Source organism: Cebus imitator, unplaced genomic scaffold, assembly GCF_001604975.1.
Source record: "Cebus imitator isolate Cc_AM_T3 unplaced genomic scaffold, Cebus_imitator-1.0 Scaffold277, whole genome shotgun sequence".
Lineage (NCBI taxonomy): Eukaryota > Metazoa > Chordata > Mammalia > Primates > Cebidae > Cebus > Cebus imitator.
In genome coordinates this window covers 1,553,605-1,576,778 of record NW_016107592.1, presented here as the reverse complement: position 1 = coordinate 1,576,778, position 23,174 = coordinate 1,553,605, and the positions used below count along the sequence as shown (strand labels likewise).

The 23,174-nt window shown below is 43.1% G+C and overlaps 1 protein-coding gene across 2 annotated transcripts in view; it reads right to left on the bottom strand.

Moving 5' to 3' along the window:
* KY (kyphoscoliosis peptidase) overlaps nucleotides 1–23,174 on the bottom strand; it is a 51,485-nt gene that overhangs the window by 21,091 nt on the left and 7,220 nt on the right. For both annotated transcript variants that reach the window (XM_017501043.2, XM_037728677.1), the window contains 3 exons: nucleotides 5,433–5,507; nucleotides 3,613–3,675; nucleotides 960–1,042 (listed from right to left, as the gene is read on the bottom strand). In XM_017501043.2, coding sequence (XP_017356532.2) covers nucleotides 960–1,042; nucleotides 3,613–3,675; nucleotides 5,433–5,507 — 221 coding nt within the window. The remainder of the gene's footprint in view (nucleotides 1–959; nucleotides 1,043–3,612; nucleotides 3,676–5,432; nucleotides 5,508–23,174) is intronic.

Below are 23,174 nucleotides of genomic sequence, written 5' to 3'. Positions count from 1 at the left end.
AACCTGCTCCTTCTCCTTTGCTCCTCATGGTGAGGCACTGACCCACCCTCCAGGAGTCAATCCAGTCATCTGGGATCCCCTCTCCCCCACCTCCCACCCATTCCACACCAACGGGTGATGGAGTTCTTCCCCTCTGCCCCTAGCTCAGAATTGGCCTTTCCACTCCTCTCTTTCCTAAGTGTCTCCACTTAATCCAGGTCATGTCTTCTGCCAGGACAGGTGGATGTCCTCAACTCATGTCCTTGCTTCTCATCTGACTTTCTTGACCCGTGCACCCAGCCATCCACTCATCATTTCAACAAACAAGGTTCCTGAGTACCTACAAGGTGGTCTTTCTAAGACCACTTAATGTCCTGACTTCACAAAAGGGTTCAGCACCTTGTTCCTCCTATCAGACTCTGCTGAAGCTCCTGCCTGGCTCCAGTGACTTCCATATGTCCCTAGTGGTTCAGCTGTTCATCTGCCCCTCCCACCTGCACCTGAGACATGCCCAGTCCCAGAGGCATGAGAGCTTGGCAACTCATGCCCTTCAGAGGTGAGCACAGCTGTGGTCACAGTGGTCCTGGCCATCTCATCCATGGTCCTCCCATCCTCTCCCTCCCTTCCTCCATTAACTGGAGGGGGGCATAGCTTAGGAGCAGCAATGCCGAAAGGGACATGGGGAAGGCAGGTCAGGGCTGGCAGGAGGAGCCTGCCAATGAAGAGCTCCAGGGTGTGCAGTGTGGAGTGGGAACAACCAGATCGTGGGTGGGGTGGGGGATGGAATGGCCTCTGGCCCTGGGCAGGGGCTGCTGCTTTTCGCCTTCTGTCCCCATCCATATGCTATGAAAAGGCATTCTAGGGCTATCCAATCAAGTGACTCAGGATATGTTCAGGAGGTGTCTGGAGGGAGGCTTTGCTGCCCTAGAACTCTAAGCCACCTTGACGGGGTTCATAGTCAGAGGGGTCAACTCTCCTACCTGTGAGGCATAGATATCCAGTTTCTCAAACTGCTGCAGGTCCAGGGACATGGATTTCAGGCTGGATCGATCCCAGGGGTAGGCTGGAAACACAGGGCAGCTTGGTCAGCAGCTGAGACCCACCGAGGAGGGCTGCCTGGCCTAGGCCTTCTGTCTCTTTGAGGAGCTGTCACTGTCCAGCCCTGAACACAGTTTTCAAAGCCTGAAACATTGAGCCTAAGAGCTATATGGGAACTCTCCTAGAAGGGTCTCCTGATCAAGTTAGTTTGGGAACTGTGGAAACTCCCATTGTCCTCTTAGAGGTCTACAGGAAGCATATGCCTATTGCAGACTCTGAGAAGTCAGAAGTAGGAAATGAGCTTGACCTCAGTTAACCCAGCAGTTCCCAGACATATTAATGATGGAATCTCCTTTCCCCATCATTTGGTTTTCTGTGGATTCCTGTTATTTTTCCCAGGAATGAATGCTTTTTTGGAGTGTCCAGGCATTGCTGCTCGAATTGACAAGTTCAAGGAGGGAGGTCTGTGCCACAGCCATAGCACTGGGGTGGAGGAGGGCATGGAAAGGCCAGGCCATCTGGGTCCTGCAGGGTGAGGTGTGTTTGGCACCCAGACAGATTTCCTTTTTTGCCCATGGTCAACTGGAGACTTGAGCATCTCAACCATGTGTTCTGGTAACAGGGCCTTGAGAAAGGCTGGGCCTCTGAATCACTCATCTATGCCTAGCCTTACTCACAGGGAGCCTTTTTCCCAGAGACCAAGCCATGAGTTAGGTCACTAAGACAAAGCTATAGGAAGGAGAGAAAACTCAAGACAAACGTTAATGCAGGGCCAGCAATTACGCAGGCTTCCCACTGGACAGAGGACAGCCATAATCAGCTGCTGCTGGGAGGGCTGCCTGGCCAATGGTCAGACCAGCAGATACATGGACAGCAGACCCCTGTCCCAGCCCAGAAGAGAGTCTTGGCTCTGGCAGAGCCCTTCTTATCCAAGGGTCCCAGAGTCAGGCAGATCAAAATCAAGGAAGCTGGGTATAAAAACAGGGTAGGAGTGGGAAGAAGTTGGGGTCAAAGAGGAACTGAGCCCCTGACCCGGGTGAACCCAACACCCACCTCTCAGCCTCCATGTTGGGAGCCTCTGGGTGCTGGGCAGGTGAGGTGTGCTGGAGAGGCCCCAGGGTACAGTAGGAAGACTGGGAAGAGCAGGGCCATGTTAGGAAGCACCTGATGGGGCTGCATTTCTCCCTTGGTTCTAGTCTGGTCCTGACCTCTACCTTGCTGGGAGGGACTGGACCCAGCCACCTGGCCTTAGGCACAGATTTGTGGGATTCCTGGGAGCATGAATGAGATGGTGAATCATGTTGTGATGTTAGTGTCACACTGTTGTCTGGGAGGGTGGAGGGTGTGGGGTTTCTCTACAGGTACATGTAGGGAGGGACATGTGGCCTCCCTGTCTGGTGGGGACACTGCAGGTGCATTTGCCCGTACATCCTCAGGGCTGCCATTATTGATGAGAGTCCCTTACTCTGGTGTTATTAGACCCAAGAGATGTAGGGAGAATGTAGGAAGGGGTGTGTGTCACCTCTAGACCTGGACCCAACTCCTTCATGACCCTCTTCTGGCCAGCACAGTTTGAGAGGCAATGCCCACTTATTGGGGAGCTGACCAATATCTGGGCCCAGGGGTTTCTTGCCTGGCCACCATGACTTATGTCATCAGCCCCTGTCCTGCGTGGTCCAAGCGCAACCGGAGAAGACGGGGGATACTCAGGCAGGCCCCTGCTGAGCCTTCCCTCTTCTGCAGAATCTGTTCCTACCATTCTCTCACAAGAGCCATCAAGGTGACTTAAGTGCATTCAAAGTGGACTCACACATTGAACAAATTTCCACTCAGTATAACTCTGCAAATGAGGTCTCCCTGCACACCTATTTAGAATAAAAATGGCATTTCTAAAATGGTATTGAAAACTCTATTACTAGTTTTCCCCTTTCTTGGTTTCATTTTCCAATATCTGAACATTAAAAATGCTCATGGTTTATGCCTCATTAATTCTACCTCTAAGCAGATTATATAAGATCTAAATATGGTTCTACATAAATACATTTAAAATATCAGTGTCATTAACCAAATTATTATGATTTTAAAGCAAAACAATAGGAAGAAGTATGGAGCTGCACCCAGCCTTGGATAACATCTGGCCTACTGAGGGGGAAACCGAGGCACAGGGAAGGCGAATGAGGGGCAAAACCAGGATTCCAATGCAGGCTGTCTGTCATCCCTCTCCGTGTTTCTTCCTCTGCCTCACTCTGCTTACTCACATGCCTCCTACCTTACAGACATTTGGCATTCAATTTAAAGTTAATATAATCCTGAATTATGGTTTTAATATGTTTCCTGTAATGGTCTGCCTTGTTATTGGTGGGGTTTATTCTTTAGCTTTGGGATGACATCTGGTGCATGAGCTTTTTCCTTCTCCATCTTTGTCCATGGCAGACACTGCTAATCAATCATGACACTTCCCCTCCCGAACCCAAAGGTGGCCCCAGCCTCTCAGACAGAGACCCAGGAAGTGACTGCCAATTGATTGGAGATTAGGCTATAAGGCTAAACCTATGTGCTTTCTTAAGAATTTCCCTGGAAGACTCTGGAACTTACCATGGGCGTCTTTCCCTCCAGGTTGCCGGGGTCTTGTGTTTCCATTTTTATCACCTTGTAAACCTACAATATTCCAAAGATCAGAAGTATAATTACTTCAGAAGAAACAGAAATGCAAGCACTGATGACTCACCATGTGGTGGTACTTGCTTTTGACCCCTCCTCTTTACTCTCCTTTTCATAGCTTCCTTGTTCCCACCCCATTGACCACTGAATTGCTGCTGGAATTGCCAGGAACTTCCTAGTGTGGCAGAGGGAAAACTAAGAGCCAGGAAGTGGATGACAAGAAAGGGAGCTGCATTATGCAACTGGAGTTAGCATTTGCTCTGGAACCTGGTGTTCCTGCCCTCTTTTGGATTTTCCTGCTTTCATGAATCCACTGCCAGATAACCCCAGGATGAGAACAGACCATGGATGGAAACAAAGATGCAGGGAGGGGAAAGCAGTTTGTGAGGAGGTCAAAACCTAGAAAGGTCAGATCATAATTAAATGATTCCTTGAGAGGATTCAAGGCCAACTGAATTTTATACATTGTGGACTGTAAAGGCAGAATGGTAGCCAATAGTTATTAGACTCCCTGAGCCAGAGGAAAGGAACTTTTCCTGCTGATCTGGAGTGAGGTCAGGAAGATTTGGGTCCCTGATGGGATCAGGGGGAATTGAGGGTGGGGATGCCAAGGCAGGTGGTTTTATGACCCTGAAGGCCACTTTAGGCTGTGAAATATAACACAGGAAGGTTGTAACCACACACGGGTCTTTCTGAGAAACGGTGCTGCTTTTATTTCTCACACCTACATTTTGTATATCACAGCTACATTTTTTTCCACCTGCATTTTTGATAGAATGATAGGTGTTCAAAATGGTAGCTAGCATTTATTACATACTTACTATGCCTGGCTTGGACTTTATATTTACTCTCTCATTTAATCTCATAATAATCTTATGAGGGAGATGTGCTTATTTTCCTCCTTTTATACATGAGAAAATTGAGTTCAAAAGAGGGGTTAGGCCAATGGCCCAAGGTCACACAGCTGAAACATGAACCCAGTCAGTTGACCCTAGAGCTTGCCCTCTTTATGCTAGACTGCTCTCTTGAGATCCTGACTGCTGATGACTACAGGACCAGATAGTTTTGGAGGACTTTGGCTCACTGCATAGACATGAAGAGGGCTTGAGCCTCAGTTGTTCTGCAGGTTCTGTTCCTTAACCTGCATTCCTTCTGAGGCCCCTATTTAGCCATAAGGCAGACAGATGCAGGGAGAGGACTGAGAAGGGAGTGGAGGAGACATCCTGGTCCTGGGCCTGAGCCTATGTGCACTGCACTGAGGGCTGAGAGGCATGGTGGTTAAGACCACAGGTTCTCACCCACTTGCCAGCTGGGTGACTTGGGTAGTTACTTCACCTCTCTGAGCCTCACTTTGCTGATCTAAAAAGTGGGGATGATATTCGTATGCATCAGAAGGTTAAAAAGTTAATAAATGTTACAAAGTACTTAGCATTTTGCATGCCACTTTTTGGGCAGTCAACCAATGGTATCTAAAAACAACAGCAACAACAATCTTGTGATGCAGTCAGTGTATCTCCAGCTAAATGTCTTGTGTTACCTATGACTAATTCCAGAGATGCAAAATCAGTGGGAGCTGGGTGTGGAGAAAAGAGCCTCCCAGGATGAAGCTGTCATGCTTCTGCCTTTTCCCAGTTTGCAGGCTCATGTCACTCTTCTTCTTCCCTCAGAAGATGCTTGGGCTGGGATCTGGCCCAACCAGTTACCTTCAATCCTCTCTGCCAGCCCTGTACCATGAGTACATGTGTCATACATACGTTTAGCCAAGGAGAACTTCTTGAGCAGCTGGGGCATGGCATCTCGAGGGTGGACTTCCACAGTCAGTTGTGTTCCTACAAAGGAAAACGAGATGACATTCTCAGCCAGATGCTGCCAGGAAGGGGTGCAATCATGACTGATGATTGAATAACAAAACCGTTTTAGAACTTTCTTTCGTGCATACAAATCATCCTTGTTTTTTTTTTTTTCTTTTTTCTTTTTTTGATTTGGACTCTTGCACTGTTGCCTGGGCTTCCTGGCTGGAGTGCAATGGTGCAATCTCGGCTCACTGCAACCTCTGCCTCCTGGGTTCATGCAGTTCTCCTGCCTCAGCCTCCCGAGCAACTGTGATTACAGGCGCACACTACCATACCTGGCTAATTTATTTATTTATTTATTTTGGTATTTTTAATAGAGACAGGGTTTCACAATGTTGGCCAGATTGGTCTCAAACTCCTGAGTCATGAGCCACCTACCTTGGCCTCTCAAAGTGCTGGGATTACAGGTGTGAGCCACTGCGTCCATTTTCTTTACATCAAAACAACAAGAAACCAAGCAGATAGTTCCCAGAATCAGGCAAGATGGAGTAAAGCACACTCAGCCCTGTCTCTCCCACTGAATGCAACCTTAAACACTGTACAGAATGCAAAGGGCAACTATTAGAGAATCCTGCAAAATAAATAATAGAATAACGGGGAAAGACTGAGAAGAATTTTTAAAGTATTAGCAAATTGGCAGTGAATTTACCATTCTTTTTCCCCTCTGCTATCATCTAGACTGGACTTAAAGGCATTCCTAAACCCAGAAGGGAACAGTGGATGCAGAAAAAAAGTACTCAAGAGAAATCCTCTTTCTAGCTTGCAAAGTGAGAAAGGGAACCCCTAAGAGTCAGAGAGAGTGAAAGAAATCTTTTGTTATTGTTTTCCCCCCACTTTATTATGTTATTTCCCAACTCAGTCCCTAGGCAATTCTGTTGGTAGAATGGCTGCAGTGATGTTGGTGGCCAGGCAGGCACCTACAACTTTGGGGCAAAGATAGCTATTTTCTTCTATCAGAGAAGTTATAATCCCAAGAATGTGGGGGCAAATATTCCTTGTTTTTTTTTTTTTTTTTTTCCTCTCTGTTTTCTGTTGATTTGCCCCAGATGCAGACACAGTTGTGGAACCTATATGGCAGAGTGAGGAAACTGAAGCACCAGCTTTTGGGGTAGAGAAATGAGAAATGGGTCATGATGAGGAGCTCAAGAAGGCAATTCCATAAAGTTGTAAATGGATTCCTGTGGTTACCTCTGAAATGTGCATGCATAGATCTTATTCTACACATCATGCCACAGTCTTCAGGAAGTAAACTATGGGGTAGACTAATGCCCAGGTTCCAGACTGGCCACTGGGTGGTGCACATGCAGGGCATTTCTGTATAGCATTACAAAAGCTACAATTGAAAATTACTTAGCTAGGAAGACTCAGGACAATCTTAATTTGAAACGGAAAAGATAATAAACAGATGCCAACTCCACATGAGAAAACAACCACAATAACGTGCTCTAACAAGAAACGGCAAACAGTTTTGAAATAAATGGAAAGATATAAAGGATCAGCGATGAAAAAGAAGATATAAAGGAAAAGTAAATGAAGATTTTAGACTAAAAAATATAGTTAAAAATTCTCTGGATATACTCAATAGCAGAATGAAGATGACAGAGAAGAAAGTCAGAGAACTTGAAGCTAGATCAACAGATGTTGTCCAGTGTGAACAACAGAAAATGTGAATAGTGTCTCAGGGATCTGTGGGTCAATACCTAAAAGTCTAACATTCATGTCATTGAAGTCTCAAAAGGCAAAGAGAATTAATATGCAGAAAAAATATTTGAGGAAATAATGAAAACTTCTGAAATCTGTTATAAGACATAAAACCACACTGATTCAAGAAACTCAGTGAATTCTCAACAGGGTAAATATAAGAAAATCCAAGTCCAGACACATAACCAAACTATTAAAGACAAAAAAATGGACAGTAGCTAGTGAAAAGTGATGCATTACATATAAAATTCTTGCAGATTTCTCAGAAAATCTGCCTCTCAGATTTTCTGAGAAATCTGCAAGAATTTTATATGTAATGCATCAATTTTTGAAGGATGTGGAACAACATTTTCATAGTACTAAAGGAAATAAACTTTCAACACAGAATTCTGTTTCAATGAAAGTATTATTCAAGAGTGAAGGTTAAATATAGACATTCTTAAATAAAGTAAAGCCAAGAGAATTTGGTACCAACAGATTTGCTCCAAAAGAAATGCTATGGAAGTTCTTCAAATGGAAGAGAAATCATACCAGAGGAAAACTTGGAAGAGGGATAGAAATGGTAAATATCTAGATAAAGATAATAGTCTGTTCCTCTCTCAAGTTCTTCACAATATAAATAATTGAAATCAATAATTATAACACCTGATAGGTTTTTGACATATTAAATGTAAAATATATGACAACTACAACACAGAGTAGGAGAGTGAATGTACCTATATGGAGGTAAGATTTCCTCATTCTACTTGAAATGTTCATTATGATTAGATCATAAAAAAGTACATATAATACATACAAAAATAGGTATGTGGAGAAATACTAAAAAACTTAATAGGCAAATTTAAATGTAATTCTGAAAGGCAAGGAAAGCAGGAAAGGGGAAACAGAGGCACAAACACAACACATAATAAAGTAGAAAACCTAAATCCAAACGTATCATTAAGTATAAATGGTCTAAATAGACAAATTAAAAAATAGAGGTTGTCAAAAAGGGTAAATACATAAAATTAAACTATATTTGGTTTCCAAGGATCCAACTTTAACTACTGTGAACTACGTTGGTTAAATGAAAAGGTAAAAGAAATCTGCAGTTGCTATTAATATTGGAAAAAGCAGATTTCAGAGAAAGGAAAATATCAGGGATAGAGGAATATTAGCAAGAAGACATAACAACCTTCAATGTACACATGTCAAACAGCAAAGTTTTAAAATACATGAAACAAGAACCGATAAAACTGAAAGGAATAGACAAAGCAACAATTATAGTTGAAGATTTTAGCACTACTCTTTCAGTAATTGAGATAATTAATTGAAAGAAAATCAGCAAATATATAGAAGAACTGAACTACACTATAAGATTTATTTGATGTTTATAAAATATTCCATCTAATAACAGCACAATGCACAATAATGTCAAATGCCCACTGAATATTCACCAAGATGGACTACATCCTTGGTCACAAAACAAACTTTAAAAACTTGAAGATAACTGAAATTATACAAAACTCTTCTCTGACCATAATGAATTAAACTAGAAGTAAAAACAAAGTAGCTGGAAAATTTCCAAATATTAAAAATTAAGTAACATACTTTCAAATCACACATGGATCAAAGAAGAAGTCTCAAGGAAAATTAGAAAATATTTTGAACTCATTGAAAATAAAAATATGGTTGGATCCAAGAGGGCCAAATAGGAACAGCTCTGGAGTGCAGTCCCCAGTGAGAATGCAGAGGGTGAGTGATCATCACATCTCCAAATGAATTTTTACTGCCCAAAGACCAGGATATTCCCAGAAGGAAAAGTGCCACGAGTCACCAGTATGGCTGTTTCAGTTGGTGCAGCCAGTTTCCACACAAAAACTCATACAAATCTGGGCGGCCATTTCAACTGGCACCCGGAATGCCTGGGAGACAGACTCGCCCATTCAACTGAAGAAAAGGGGGCTGAAACAGGGAGCCAGGTGATCTGGCTTGGCAGGTCCCACCCCCACAAAGACCAGCAATCTGAAATGCTCTGGATTGAGAGTTTCACAGCAAGCACAGCTGGACCCAGGATGGTCCAGCTCTGTGGGGGGAAGGGCATCCATCACTAGGGAGGCAGTTCACCACTCTTGAGGCAGCCCGCCATTACCGAGGTAGTCTGCCATTACAGAGACAGTCCACCATTACTGAGGCACACCGCCATTACCGAGGCAGTTCTGACTATACCTCTGTAAACAAAACTGCAAGGAAGTTGACACAGCAGCTGGGCAGAGCCCACAGCAGCTCAGCAGTGCCTCTGCTGGCAGACTGTGACTAGGCTACCTCCTCACTGGTCAGGGCATCTCTGAAAAAAAGGCAGCAGCACGTCACGAACTTTATATAAATAAAGCCCTACCTTCCCAGGACAGAGCACCTGGGAAAAAAAGGCGGTAATGTGTTCTGCTGAAGCAGACTTAAACATACCTGCCCAGCAGGGCATCTGTGAAAAAAGGCAGCAGCACGTCAGGAACTTATAAATAAAGCCCCACCGTCCCAGGACAGAGCACCTGGGAAAAAAAGGTGGTTATGTGTTCTGCTGCAGCAGACTTAAACATACCTGCCCAGCAGCTCTGAACGGAACAGTAGAGCTTACAGCTCAGCACTTGAGCTCCTATAAGGGACAGACTGTCTCCTCAAGCAGCTCCCCGACCCCCGTATATCTAAAGAGACACCTGATAAGGGAGAGCTCAGGCTGACATGTGGCAGGTATACTTATGGGATAAAGATAGCAGAAGAAGAAATTGGCAGCAACCCTTACTGTTCTGCAGTTGCTGCAAGTGATCCCCAGGCAAGCAGGGTCTGGAGTGGGCCTCCAGCAGTCCTATAGCAGAGGGGCCTGATTGTTAGAAGGAAAACTAAAACAGAAAGAAATAACTTCATCATTAACAAAAAGGATGTCCACTCAGAGACCCCATCCAAAAGTCACCAACTTCAAAGACCACAGGTAGATAAATCCACAAAGATGGGAATAAACCAGTGGAAAAAGGATGAAAACTCCCAAAACCAGAATGCCTCTCCTCCTCCAAGGGATCATAGTTTCTCACCAGCAGGGGAATAAGGCTGGATGGAGAATGAGTCTGATGAATTGACAGAAACAGACTTAGGAAGAATATAAATGAATTGATGGAGCTGAAAAAACACAACATGAGAACTTCATAAAGCATACACAAGTTTCAATAGCCTAATTGACCAAGCAGAAGAAAGGATATCAGAGATAAAGATCAACTCAATGAAATAAAATGAGAAGGCAAGATTAGAGAAGAAAGAGTGAAAAGAAATGAACAAAGCCTACAATAAATATGGGATTATGTGAAAAGACATAATCTATGTTTGATAGGTGTACCTGAATGTGATGGAGAGAATGAATCCAAGCTGGAAAACTCTTCAGGATATTATCCAGGAGAACTTCCCCAATCTAGCAAGGCAGGCCAATATTCAAGTCCAGGAAATACAGAGAACACCACAAAGATATTCCTAAAGAAGAGCAACCCCAAGGCACATAATTGTCAGATTCACCAGGGTTGAAATGAAGGAAAAAATGCTAAGGGCAGCCAGAGAGAAAGGTGGGGTTACCCACAAAGGGAAGCCCATCAGATTCACAGTGGATCTCTTGGCAGAAACCCTACAAATCAGAAGAGAGTGGGGGCTGATATTCAACATCCTTAAAGAAAAGAACTTTCAAACTAGAATTTCATATCCAGCCAAACTAAGCTTCATAAGCGAAGAAGAAATAAACTCCTTTACAAACAAGCAATTGCTCAGAGATTTCATCAGCATCAGGCCTGCCTTACAAGAGCTCCTGAAAGAAGCACTAAATATAGAAAGGACCGACCAGTACCAGTCACTCCAAAAATGTACCAAACGGTAAAAAGCATTGACACAATGAAGAAACTGTGTCAATTAATGGGCAAAACAACCAGCTAGTATCAAAATGATAGGATCAAAATCACACATAACAATATTAACCTTAAATGTAAATGGGCTAAACACAGACTGGCAAATTGGATAAAAAGTCAAAACCCTTTGGTGTGTTGTATCCGGGAAACACATCTCATGTGCAAGGATACACATAGGCTCAAAATAAAGGGATGGAGGAAGATTTACAAAGCAAATGGAGAGCAAAATAGCAGGAGTTGCAATCCTAGTCTCCAATAAAATAGACTTTAAACCAACAAAGATCAAAAGAGACTAAGAAGTGCATTACATAATGGTAAAAGGATCAATGCAACAAGAAGACCTGATGATCCTAAATATGTATGCACCCAATACAGGAGCACCCAGATACATAAAGCAAGTTCTTAATGACCTACAAAGAGACTTAGATTCCCACACAATAATAGTGGGAGACTTTAACACTCTACTATCAATATTAGATCAATGAGACAAAAAATTAACAAGGATATCCAGGACTTGAACAAGGATCTGGACCAAGCAAACCTAATAGACATCTACAGAACTCTCCACCCCAAATCCACAGAATATACATTCTTCTCAGCACCACGTCACACCTACTCTAAAATTGACCACATAATTGGAAGTAAATCACTCCTCAGCAAATGCAAAAGAATGGAAATCACAACAAACAGTCTCTCAGACCACAGTGCAATCAAATTAGAACTCAGGATTAAGAAACTAACTCAAAACTGCATACCTTCATGGAAACTGAACAACTGGCACTTGAATGTTGACTAGATAAACAATGAAATGAAGGCAGAAATAAAGATGTTCTTCAAAACCAACAAGAACCAAGACACAATGTACCAGAATCTCTGGGACACATTTAAAGCAGTGTCTAGAGGAAAATTTATAGCAATAAATGCCCACATGAGAAGCAAGGAAAGATCTAAAATTGACACCTTATCATCAAAATTGAAAGAGCTAGAGGAGCAAGATTAAAAAAATGCAAAAGCTATCAGAAGACAAGAAATAACTAAGATCACAGCAGAACTAAAGGTGATAGAGATAGAAAAACCCTTCAAAAAATTAATAAATCCAGGAGCTGTTTTTTTTTTAAAAGATCAACAATACAGACCACTAGCCAGATTAATTTAAAAAAAAGAGAGAGAAGAATCAAATAGATGCAATAAAAAACGATCAAGGGGTTATCCCCACTGATTCCACAGAAATACAAACTACCATCAGAGATTACTAGAAACAACTCTATGTACGTAAACCAATAAACCTGGAAGAAATGGATAAATTCCTGGACACTTGCACCCTCCCAAGCCTAAACCTGGAAGAAGCTGAAACCCTGAATAGACCAATAACAAGGGCTGAAGTTGAGGCAGCAATTAATAGCCTACCAACCAAAAAAAGCCCAGGTCCAGATGGGTTCACAGCTGAATTCTACCAGACATACAAAGAGGAGCTGGTACCACTCCTTCTGAAACTATTCCAAGCAATCCAAAAAGAGGGAATCCTACCCAAATCATTTTATGAGACCAACATCATCCTGATACCAAAACCTGTCAGAGATTCAACAAGAAAAGAAAACTTCAGGCCAATAACCACGATGAACATAGATGCAAAAATCTTAAATAAAATACTGGCAAACCAATTGCAACAGCATAGCAAAAAGCTTATCCATCACGATCAAGTAGGCTTCATCCTGGGATGCAAGGCTGGTTCAACATATGCAAGTCTATAAACGTAATTCACCACATAAACAGAACCAAAGACAAAAACCACATGATTATCTCAATAGATGCAGAGAAGACCTTTGACAAAATTCAACAGCCCTTTATGTTAAAAACTCTCAATAAGCTAGGTATCAGCGGAACATATCTCAAAATAATAAAAGCTGTTTACGACAAACCCGTAGCCAGTATCATACTAAATGGGCAAAAACTGCAAGCATTCCCTTTGAAATCTGGCACTAGACAAGGATGCCCTCTCTCACCACTCCTATTCAATATAGAATTGGGAGTTGTAGCCAGAGCAATCAGGCAAGAAAAAGAAATAACGGGTATTCGATTAGGAAAGGAGGAAGTCAAATTGTCTCTATTTGAAGATGACATGATTATATATTTAGAAGACCCCATCATCTCAGCCCCAAATCTCCCAAAGTCTCCTTAAACTGATAAGCAACTTCAGCAAAGTCTCAGGATACAAAATCAATATGCAGAAATCACAAGCATTCCTATACACCAATAACAGACCCAAAGAGAGCCAAATCAAGAACAAACTGTCATTCACAATTGTTACAAAGAGAATAAAATACCTAGGAATATAACTGACAAAGGATGTGAAGGACCTCTTCAAGGTGAACTACAAACCACTGCTCAAGAAATAAGAGAGGACACAAACAGATGGAAAAACATTCTATGCTCATGGTTAGGAAGAATCAATATTGTGAAAATGGCCATACTGCCCAAAGTAATTTACAGATTCAGTGCTATCCCCATCAAGCTACCTATGACCCTCTTCAGAGAACTGGAAAAAACCACCTTAAACTTCATATGGGGCCAAAAGAGAGCCCACATAGCCAAGTCAATTCTAAGCAAAAAGAACAAAGCTGGAAGCATCATGATACCTGACTTCAAACTATACTACAAGGCGACAGTAGTCAAAACAGCATGGTATTGGTACCAAACAGAGATACAGACCAATGGAACAGAACAGATGCCTTGAAGGCAATGCCACACATCTACAACCATCTGATCTTTGATAAACCTGACAAAAACAAGCAATGGGGAAAGGATTCCCTGTTTAATAAATGTTGTTGGGAAAACTGGCTAGCCATGTGCAGAAAGCAGAAACTGGACCCCTTTCTTATACCTTATACAAAAATTAACTCCGGATGGATTAAAGACTTAAACATAAGACCTAACACCATAAAAACCCTAGAAGAAAACCTACAAAAAAGAGAAATAAAAGGCATACAGATTGGCAAGGAAGAAATAAAACTGTCCTTATTCACACTTGATATGTCTGTCTACATAGAAAGTCCCAAGTAATCTACAAGAAAAAGCTCCTAGAACTAATAAGTTAGTTTGGCATTGTCAAAGTATACAAAGTTAACACACAGACATCAGTTGTATTTCTCTATATTGGCCATATGCAGTTGGAGGTGGAATTTTAAAATAACAATTTTCCATAGTTCCAAAATTAAAATATTAGGTATAAATCTAAAAGAAACAAAAATCCCAAACATATGCAATAATTGCAGACTAAAAACTCCAAAATATGATTGAACAAATTAAACAAGAGGACTTAAATAGATGTGGAAACATACCATATTTATGGATTGGAAGACTTAAAATTGTCAAGTGGGCCATTCTCTCAAAGTTGATCTATAGATTTAATGCAAGTTCAACCAAACACTTTGGGGAAATTGTGCAGATACATAATTATAAAATTTAGATGTCAAGGCACAGGAACTGGATTAACTAAACTAATTTTGAAGGTTAATTAGTGGTTGGAGGACTCCCACTCTGATTTTAAAATGTATTAATGACGCTACTGTAATTACAACAGTGTGATATTGGCTAAAACATAGATAAACAGATCAATAAAACAAGACAATAAAAAATAGATTCACACCAACATGGCAAAATGAATTTTTACAAAAGTGCAAAGGCAATTCAGTTGGAAAAAGGACAAAAGAACAAATATTCTACCATAAAAGAGATTATGGATGGAAAATAAACACATGAAAATATGTTCAGCATTATCACCCATTAGGAAAATGCAAGTTAAAACCAAAATGAGAAATCACATCTATTAGAAGAGAAATAATATACAACTGACCTTTGAACAACATGGGTTTGAACTGCATGAGTCCACTCATATGCTGCATTTTTCCCTACTAAATGCAGATGGAAAGTACTGTTTGCAGGATGCAAAACTTGCATAGAGAGGGACAACTTTTCCTATATGGGGTTTCTGCAGGGACAACTGTGGGACTTGATTATGTCCACATTTGGTTATACGTGGGTGGTCCTGGAACCAATCCCCCATGTATACTGAGGGGTGACTGTAATTTAAAAATAGTGATAATATCATATGCTGACAAAGATGCAGAGAAACTGGATCTCATATATTGCTAGTGGGATTGTAAAATAGAACAGTCACTCTGGAAAATAGTTTGGCAGTTTCTTATAAAACAAAACATGTACTTACTATACAACCTAAAAATTGCCCTGTTGGGCATTTATCCCAGAGAAATGAAAACTTATGTTCACACAAAAACCTGTACACAAATGTTTATATAGCAGCTCTATTCATAATCACCCCAAACTGGAAACAACTTAAATCTCCTTCAACAAGTGAATGAATAAACCACCTGTGGTACATCCATATCACGAAATAGTTCTCGGCTGGGTGTTACGGCTCATGCCTATAATCCCAGCACTTTGGGAGGCCAAGGTAGTTGGGTCACTTGAGGTCAGGAGTTTGAGACCAACCTGGCCAACATGGTGAAACCCCATCTCTACTAAAAACACAAAGATTAGCTGGGCGTGGTGGCAAGCACCTGTAACCCCAGCTACTCAGGAGGCCGAGGCAGGAGAATTGCTTGAACCTGGGAGGTGGAGGTTGCAGTGAGCTGAGATTGTGCCACTGCACTTCAGCCTGGACAGTGGAGAGAGACTCTGACTCAAAAGAAAACAAACAAACAAACAAACAAAAAAAACTTCTCAACAATATAAAGGAACTCTTAAGAATGATGGGAGGATTAGAGTCCACACAAGATAATTTTAAGAGGATAATAACTGTTGTATATCCTGATCATGGTGGTGGTTACATGAATCTATGCATGTGTTAACAATCAGTACTATACAAAAGTATGTTAATTTAAAATAAAAATTAGAGCAAAAATATAAACCACGCAAAAAAACCCAAGCAGAATTAAAACAAAAACTTGGATGGTACAGAAAGATATAAAGTGAAAATCCTTTGAGACTTCATTTCTACATTTAAAAATCCAAAGCAGAATTATAGTAAACATATTTTTCATAACCTGCTTTCTTCATTTAAGTCTTTACATATCAGTGAGCATAGCCATATGTTATCATTTCAAATGGCTGTATGTAAACTATTCTATTTTGTAGATGGTTTATAATCCATATAAGCAATTGTTTTTTGTTGCATATTTAGCTTTTCACAAATGTTTTGCTATTAGAAATGATGCGATGAACACTCTGACACATACATCTTTGTATGTGTGTAAAGTGATTTGCACACTTTGCAAATCAGTTCCTTTGGATAAATTCTTAAGTATGAATCAAATAATATGGAGATTTTAAAGGTTTTTGTTAGATATTGGCAAAAGTTTCCTATGAATGATTTTATTGGTTTATGATCTCATCAGCAATGCAAGAGAATACCCATTTTGCACATTCTTGCTGTGATTGATTGCAAAATTGGTCAAAAAGTGCAATACTTTGCACTTCCTCCCAGTGAGAGGTCTTGTGTTCCACCCCTTGAATTTGGACTGGCCTTTTGACTTGGTTTGGCCGATTAGCATATGGCAGAAGTGATGTTGTACAAATTCTGATCCTACGCTTCCAGAGACTTTGAAGTCTTCCATTCTCATTTTTGGGATCCCAGCCATAACTGCCATGTGAATGAGCCAGGCTATAGATGAGAGACTACATGGAACAGAGCAGAGCCTCTCAGGTGAGGCTATCCTAGACCAGCTGGTCTCCAGCCAACCCACCAGCTGACCACAAACACATGAGCAAGTCTAGCCAAGATCCAAGATCAGCTGGGTATGGCTCCAGTGAGAATTTCCAGCCAACCTACAAATTTGTGAGCTAGTAAATGCTTATTGTTTAAAGCTGCTAAGTTTTGTGGTGGTTTGTAATGCAAAAATAGATTACATATACACTCACTGATGTTTGGTTTTATCAACCCTTTAAATTTTTATAAATGAATAATAGTACCTGGTTGCTTTGTGTATTTCTTTAGCTTTACTGTGGTATTCTTGGCACATTTTTATTTGCCATTTTAAATTCTTATTTTGTGACTTGGCTATTTTCCTATTGCTGTATTATTTTTTCTTTATTGGTTTTGTAAAACCTCCTTTTACTAACCTTTTGCTTGCTAAATGCGTTGCAATTATTTTTTCATAGAATAACAATACTGTCTTTTTTGTGTAGCTCATAAACTTGCTCTGCATGGCAAAGAGGGTCATTCTCAAACAATTTGAAAAGATGCAATGTGGCCTCCGCAAAGCATACCTTTGAAGGGGTTCACATTCATTTTGAACTGTAGTTTCTAGCATATTCAATGTTGAGAGAAAATCAGCCTTGTGAGTTTATAACGAAAACATTAAGCATTTCAGCTTTCATAGCATAATTCTGTTCTGGTCGTAGGATTAGGTGCTGCCACCATCAGCAGCAAGTACTTCCTGTGTGTCTTCCCATGATGTGTGAGGCACCGGCCTGTTCTCCTTCACCTTTTCACTTTCTCCACCTCAAACCCTCGGGGATGTCTTTTAAAGTGAGTGCTAAGTGGTACTTGACTTCAAGATGCCTTGTGAAAAATGAATTGAGAAACATGCTCACTCTCTCCCCCCTCGCAGGTCACAATACACAACAAATTGAGTAGTTCTATAGTAAAGAACTCTATTTGACCCAGTACTATTTTGTCAAACACAATTTAGAAAATGCTGGACTGGAACAATTTCCATAAGCTTAGAGAAACTGCAAAAGTGAACAGCTTGTTGGCCTAGGGTTCAACAACAAATCTCTTCCCCAAACTTCTCATAATGCCCAGGTACTTCTAAGTACTCCCAGTTCAGCTATGTCTCTTTATGAAAGAGTGATCAAAATGAAAAACAAATTGCTTATTAAAGCCCCTCCAGGGCAGGGTGTTGAGGTGGGCTCACTTTCGCAGCACGGCCCTGGCCCGGAAGCTCCAGCCATCGCTATTCCTAATCCCGTCTCTCCTTTCTGCAGTTCCTCTTCCCTCTTGGACAGGGGTCAATGTCCAACATTCTCCTGAATCCCACTTCCTGGTTCTCCCTCAAAGCTGTGCTGCTGCTTAGCACTCCCTCAAGGAAAACAGCAACTTTCTCAGCCTCCCTGGTCTGTGTGGGAGTGTGATTCCTGTTCTCACTTACAGGTGTGTGAAGGCACCATTGGGAGGCTTTGCTGGCTCCAGGGACTGGGCCTGGGCTGGACAGGCTGTCTCAAGGGGAAGAGCATTCACAGTAGAGCTTTATGCTTCCTTGAGGCATGGGGTGGAGAGAGTTTGCTGGCTATGACACTCCTGTATCAAACAAAACTCTTAATTTAAGAAAAAATATTAATTTGGCAAATTGCTAACAGAGAGTAGAATCATTTGGGGCAAAATTCACAATCAGATCTAAAGCTAAGTACAGCTTAAGTACAGTACAGTACAGTATAGTACAGTACAGTACATATTCTAATCTTGACTAATAACTATCACAACCAAACCTACAGGAGGCCCTCCCTGGGGTTCCAGGCTGGTTGGCTGGCTTCTCTCATGCACCCCTCCCCAGCTCCACCAGTGGTCAACAAAATCACATTTCTGAAGCTGCAGCTTTGGCCATCTGAGTTAAGAGCATGTTAGTGATTATTTTCAGTTAATCCTAAGAAGTGGCTCCCTGGCCCCTTTCCTAGACCCTGCCGACTCTCCTTGCTCTTCCCCGCCCTCTCAGAAATAGCACAGAGGCAAGCACAAGCATGTCCACATGCTTACTGCCCTGGGCCTGCATTTCACCCAGGCAGGTTTCTCCTACCTGACAGCTGCTCTCCAGATCTCTTCAGGTTTCAATCAGGATTTACCTAAAGGCCCAATTGGCTCAGAACACCTAACACAGGATGGCAAACAGGTTTCATGTTTTCATTAACTCTGACTGATTGGAAGTGGCTGCCTGAAGTGATCAATTAACAAAGACTGTCAAGTGTGTGTGTGTGTGTGCGTGCCTGTGCACATGCACGTGGGATTCATGTGAAATATTTACCATCATTGGTTTAAGGTATTTGTTAACGTTTTCTATAACAGGTTGGCACATTTACAGCTTTTTTTTTCTACCTTGGAGGTTTTTTTTTTTTTCCCTGCAGTAGCTTAGAGTCAGGAAAACCTTAGCTAAAGCACTGGTAGTTTTAAATAGTGCCTGGTTAGGTATTCAGTAGAAACATGCTGTGGTTCCACCCAGGATGTGGTAATCAGGAAGTGGAGAGCAGTGACATCCCAGGAATGAGCATGCTAGATGGTGACAGGGGCAGTCTAGCTTTGTAGAACATGATGCAACACCACCCTTGGGGGGTACTGCCAGACACAGCATGAAAACTCCACTCAACAGCTCTCATTATGAGATGACAACCTAGTGTTCCAGAGCTCAGGGCTGAGACTGTTTGGGCATTGGCTGATGTGCATGATGCAGGGCATCGATGGCGGCCCTGACTGCCCCTGGCTGCCATTGGGATCTGAAAACACAGGACCGTTCATGATTCCTTCTATGGGCTGGAGCTCCAAAGGGAGGTCTGAGGTCTGGAAACATGACACTTTGACCCCAGTGCACACATGATCAAAGAAGGCTACTCCACAGAGTGTTTGCATGAGGATAAGGGCTGATGACTTTGAAGGACAGAAGCCCCAACAGAAAATTGACTCCTCAAGAATGTCCTTTGGGGCCAAGCATGGTGGCTTATGCCTGTAATCCCAGCATTTTGGGAAGCTGAGACAGGAGGATTACTTGAGCCCAGGGGTTTAAGACCATTCTGGACAACATAGTGAGACTCTGTTTCTACAAAAAATAAAAAAATTAGCCATGTGTAGTGGCACTCGCTTGGGGTCCCAGCTCCTCAGGAGGCTGAGGAAGGAGGATTGCTTGAGCCCAGGAGTTTGAGGCTGGAGTGAGCTGTGATCACACCTCTGGACTCCAGCCTGGGCCACAGAGTGAGACCTTGTCTAAAACAACAACAACAACAAAAGAGAATGTCTTTGCAGGGGTTCCTTGTGATTACTCTCCATCCATTCAACCTACACACCCACTATAAATCATCTCCAAAGCCCCTTCCCATGACCCAAGATTCCAATGTTCCTTTGCCACCTGTTGCATAAAGTCTACGCACTTAAAGAGGCTGAGAAGGAGGGAAAAAGTTGAACCATTCCTAGCAACAAGTTCGGACTGAAATCTTAGACTGCACGTTGAGGGTGGGGATTGGGCAGGCTGCTACAGCCAAATCTACACCACCAGATTGGTCCCTGTCCCATATAGAGGAGACAGTATGGTGGAGTAGTTAAGCCCACTGGTTTCGAGAGCACACAGACATGATTCAACTTCTGGGTCTGTTACGTGCTAACTGTGAGACTTTAGGCAAGTTACCTAAATCTCTCTGAGTTCAGTTTCCCTATCTGTAAAATGAGGATGATAACCTTTCACAGAAGGTGGTTGTGGAGATTAAATGAGGTGAGCTGTAAGAGGGGCTTAGGTGGATGTCTGGCACACACCAAGTGTCTCACCTCTGGTCACTGCTATTACTGTGATAGAAGTTCCAAGAAGGCTTCTCTGGGGACTGGTGTGGTTCGCAGAACAGAGCCCAAAGGTTGTCAAAACTCATGAGATGAATAGGAAAGTGGCACATGGAGTAATGATTCCCTGGCCACTGCTTTCCAAAACGGCAGGTGCTGATACCAACCTCAGCAAGACCAAATTTGAATTCATGTTTCTTTCTTCTCTTCCTGCTCTTCCTGCATCTCCCTTACCTTCATCCGCCCCATTGCTCAGGTCCCAAGCCTTGACTCCTCTCTTTCTTTTATACCCCAAATACACACCTTGGGGAAACCTCTCACTGGATTATCATGATGCCTCTCAAGGGGTTGTTTTGCTTCAGCCTTGCCCTCTCTGTTTATTCTCTATCCATTGGAGGCTGTCACATCTACAATCATCTAATGGTTTTCAACCGCACTCAGATTAGAAGCCTCCCAGGCCCTGCCAACTCTGCCCTGTGTCCTCTCTGGCTCATCTCCTGCTCCCACAACCTTGCCCTTGTCCCCCCACCCCTGCAGCACAGTTGCCTGCTGCCTGAACACCCAGCACGCTCCTGCCTGGGGTCCGTCATGCTCACTGCTCCCTCTGCTGGAAGCTCTTCCCCACATACCCATGTCTTTTACACCTTCACCCCTTTCCTGGCTTAGGTGTCACTTTATCAGTGAGGCCTTTCTCATCAACTCTACTTTAAATTGTCCCCTGGGATAGGCTGAAGAATGGCCTTTAAAGATATCCATGCCAGAATCCCTGGAACCTGTGAATGTTGTCTTACGCGGTAAAGAGGACTATGCGATGTGATTAAATTCAGGATTTCGAGATAGAGAGACCGTCCTGATTATCTGGCTGGCCCTGAGTGCAATCAGACATATCCTTATACAAGGGAGTCACAGGGAAATTCAACTATCTATAAGCAGAGAAGGCCATGTGACAATGGAAGCAGAGATTGGAGTGAGGCAGCCACAAGCCAAGGTGGGCCTGCAGCCTCTAGCAGCAGGAAGAGGTAAGGAACGAATGCATCCCTAGAGCCTCCAAAAAAAGCAGGCCCGACTGACACATTGACTTTAGCCCCGTGAAACTGATTTTGGACTTTGAGTCTCCAGAAGCGTAAGAGAATAAATCTGCGGCATTTTAAGCCACCTCATTTGTGGAAATTTCCTATAGCTGCTATAGGAAATGAATACACAACCCTGTGCACCCCCAGCCCCCCATATCCTCACACACCCCGTATCATCCTTCCTACTTTACTTCCCCCTCCAGCCTTATTTGGCTCAGGGCACTTGACTTGTTAGGCTTGTCTGTGTCCCCTCACTAGGATGCCAGCTCCACAAGGACAAGAGCCTTCATCTGTCTTCTTCACCAAGTGGTGCTAATCCACTCTCGTTATAGCCAGATATCTCTGAGTCTTTTTAGTGTTGAGCTGTGTACAGTGGAGCTCATTTTAGAGAAGCCACAGGGTGTGGGCTTGTCCTTGTGGTGCTCAGGGCTGTTGGCAGGTCCTGCTGGGCCCCCAGAGGTTTCTAAGGCCTGTCCTGAGCTGCATTCCCAGGAATTCTGGCCTAACAGGACACTGGCGTGTACTGTGAGGAGAGCCAGCTCCCCCATGCTGGTAACCCCGGTTGGCTGGCCTTTCATCACTACCTGCCAGCGCCTTTCTGTAGAGGAGCTGGTCCACCTGTATTTCAGAGAGCAATTGCCTGAGAGGTTCCAAACCTCCAGGGCCTCCAGAGTCCTCCTGTTTCATGTGGTGCATGGAGGAGGTCACTGCCTCTGAATTGGATCAGATAATTTCCTTACAGGTTAGGACATCAGCTCTCAGAGCAAGCATGGTGAACTCTTAAGGCTGAGCCTGTGAGAGCACTCAGACACCAGGGCCCGGTATTTAATGCAGAGCAGTTCACCAAGATGGTGCGAGAGTCTCTAAATGGCCTCCCATCACCACAGCTGTGGGGCCCTCCTGTCTCTATCTTGCCATGTGTTCAGATCCGTCAACTGTAGAGTCAGTGATGGCCTTGCCTGCCTTCTCCGAGTCTCCAGAGCCTGTCCCCTAAAAATGAGGACTCCCCAGGAAGGGGCCTCTCACTCTGCCTTGCTGTGGCAAACTCACTGTGTGGGAGGCCCTGGGAAGGCTCAGTCTCAGCAGGAGAGGCCAAAGAACTGCTATGGCTCGGGACAAGGTAGGGCTTGTATGCCATGAGCCAGCAGGGGGAGGCTGGTTTCTAGGGGAGATGAGGAAGGAGAGGTGTGTGAAGGTTAACAGCTGAGATCTTGTTGGGGGTCAGACTGCCCGGCTGGTACTCTTGCTGGCCATGTGGGCTTGGACACCTTTCCAAGTCTCAGTTTACTCATCTGTAATATGAGGATGGTAAGGATTGCTGTGAAGCTTAATTTTCATGAGAATAAGTGTGTAAGTAGCTTGGCAGGGTGTCTGGCACATGGTTAGCGTTCAACAAATGTTG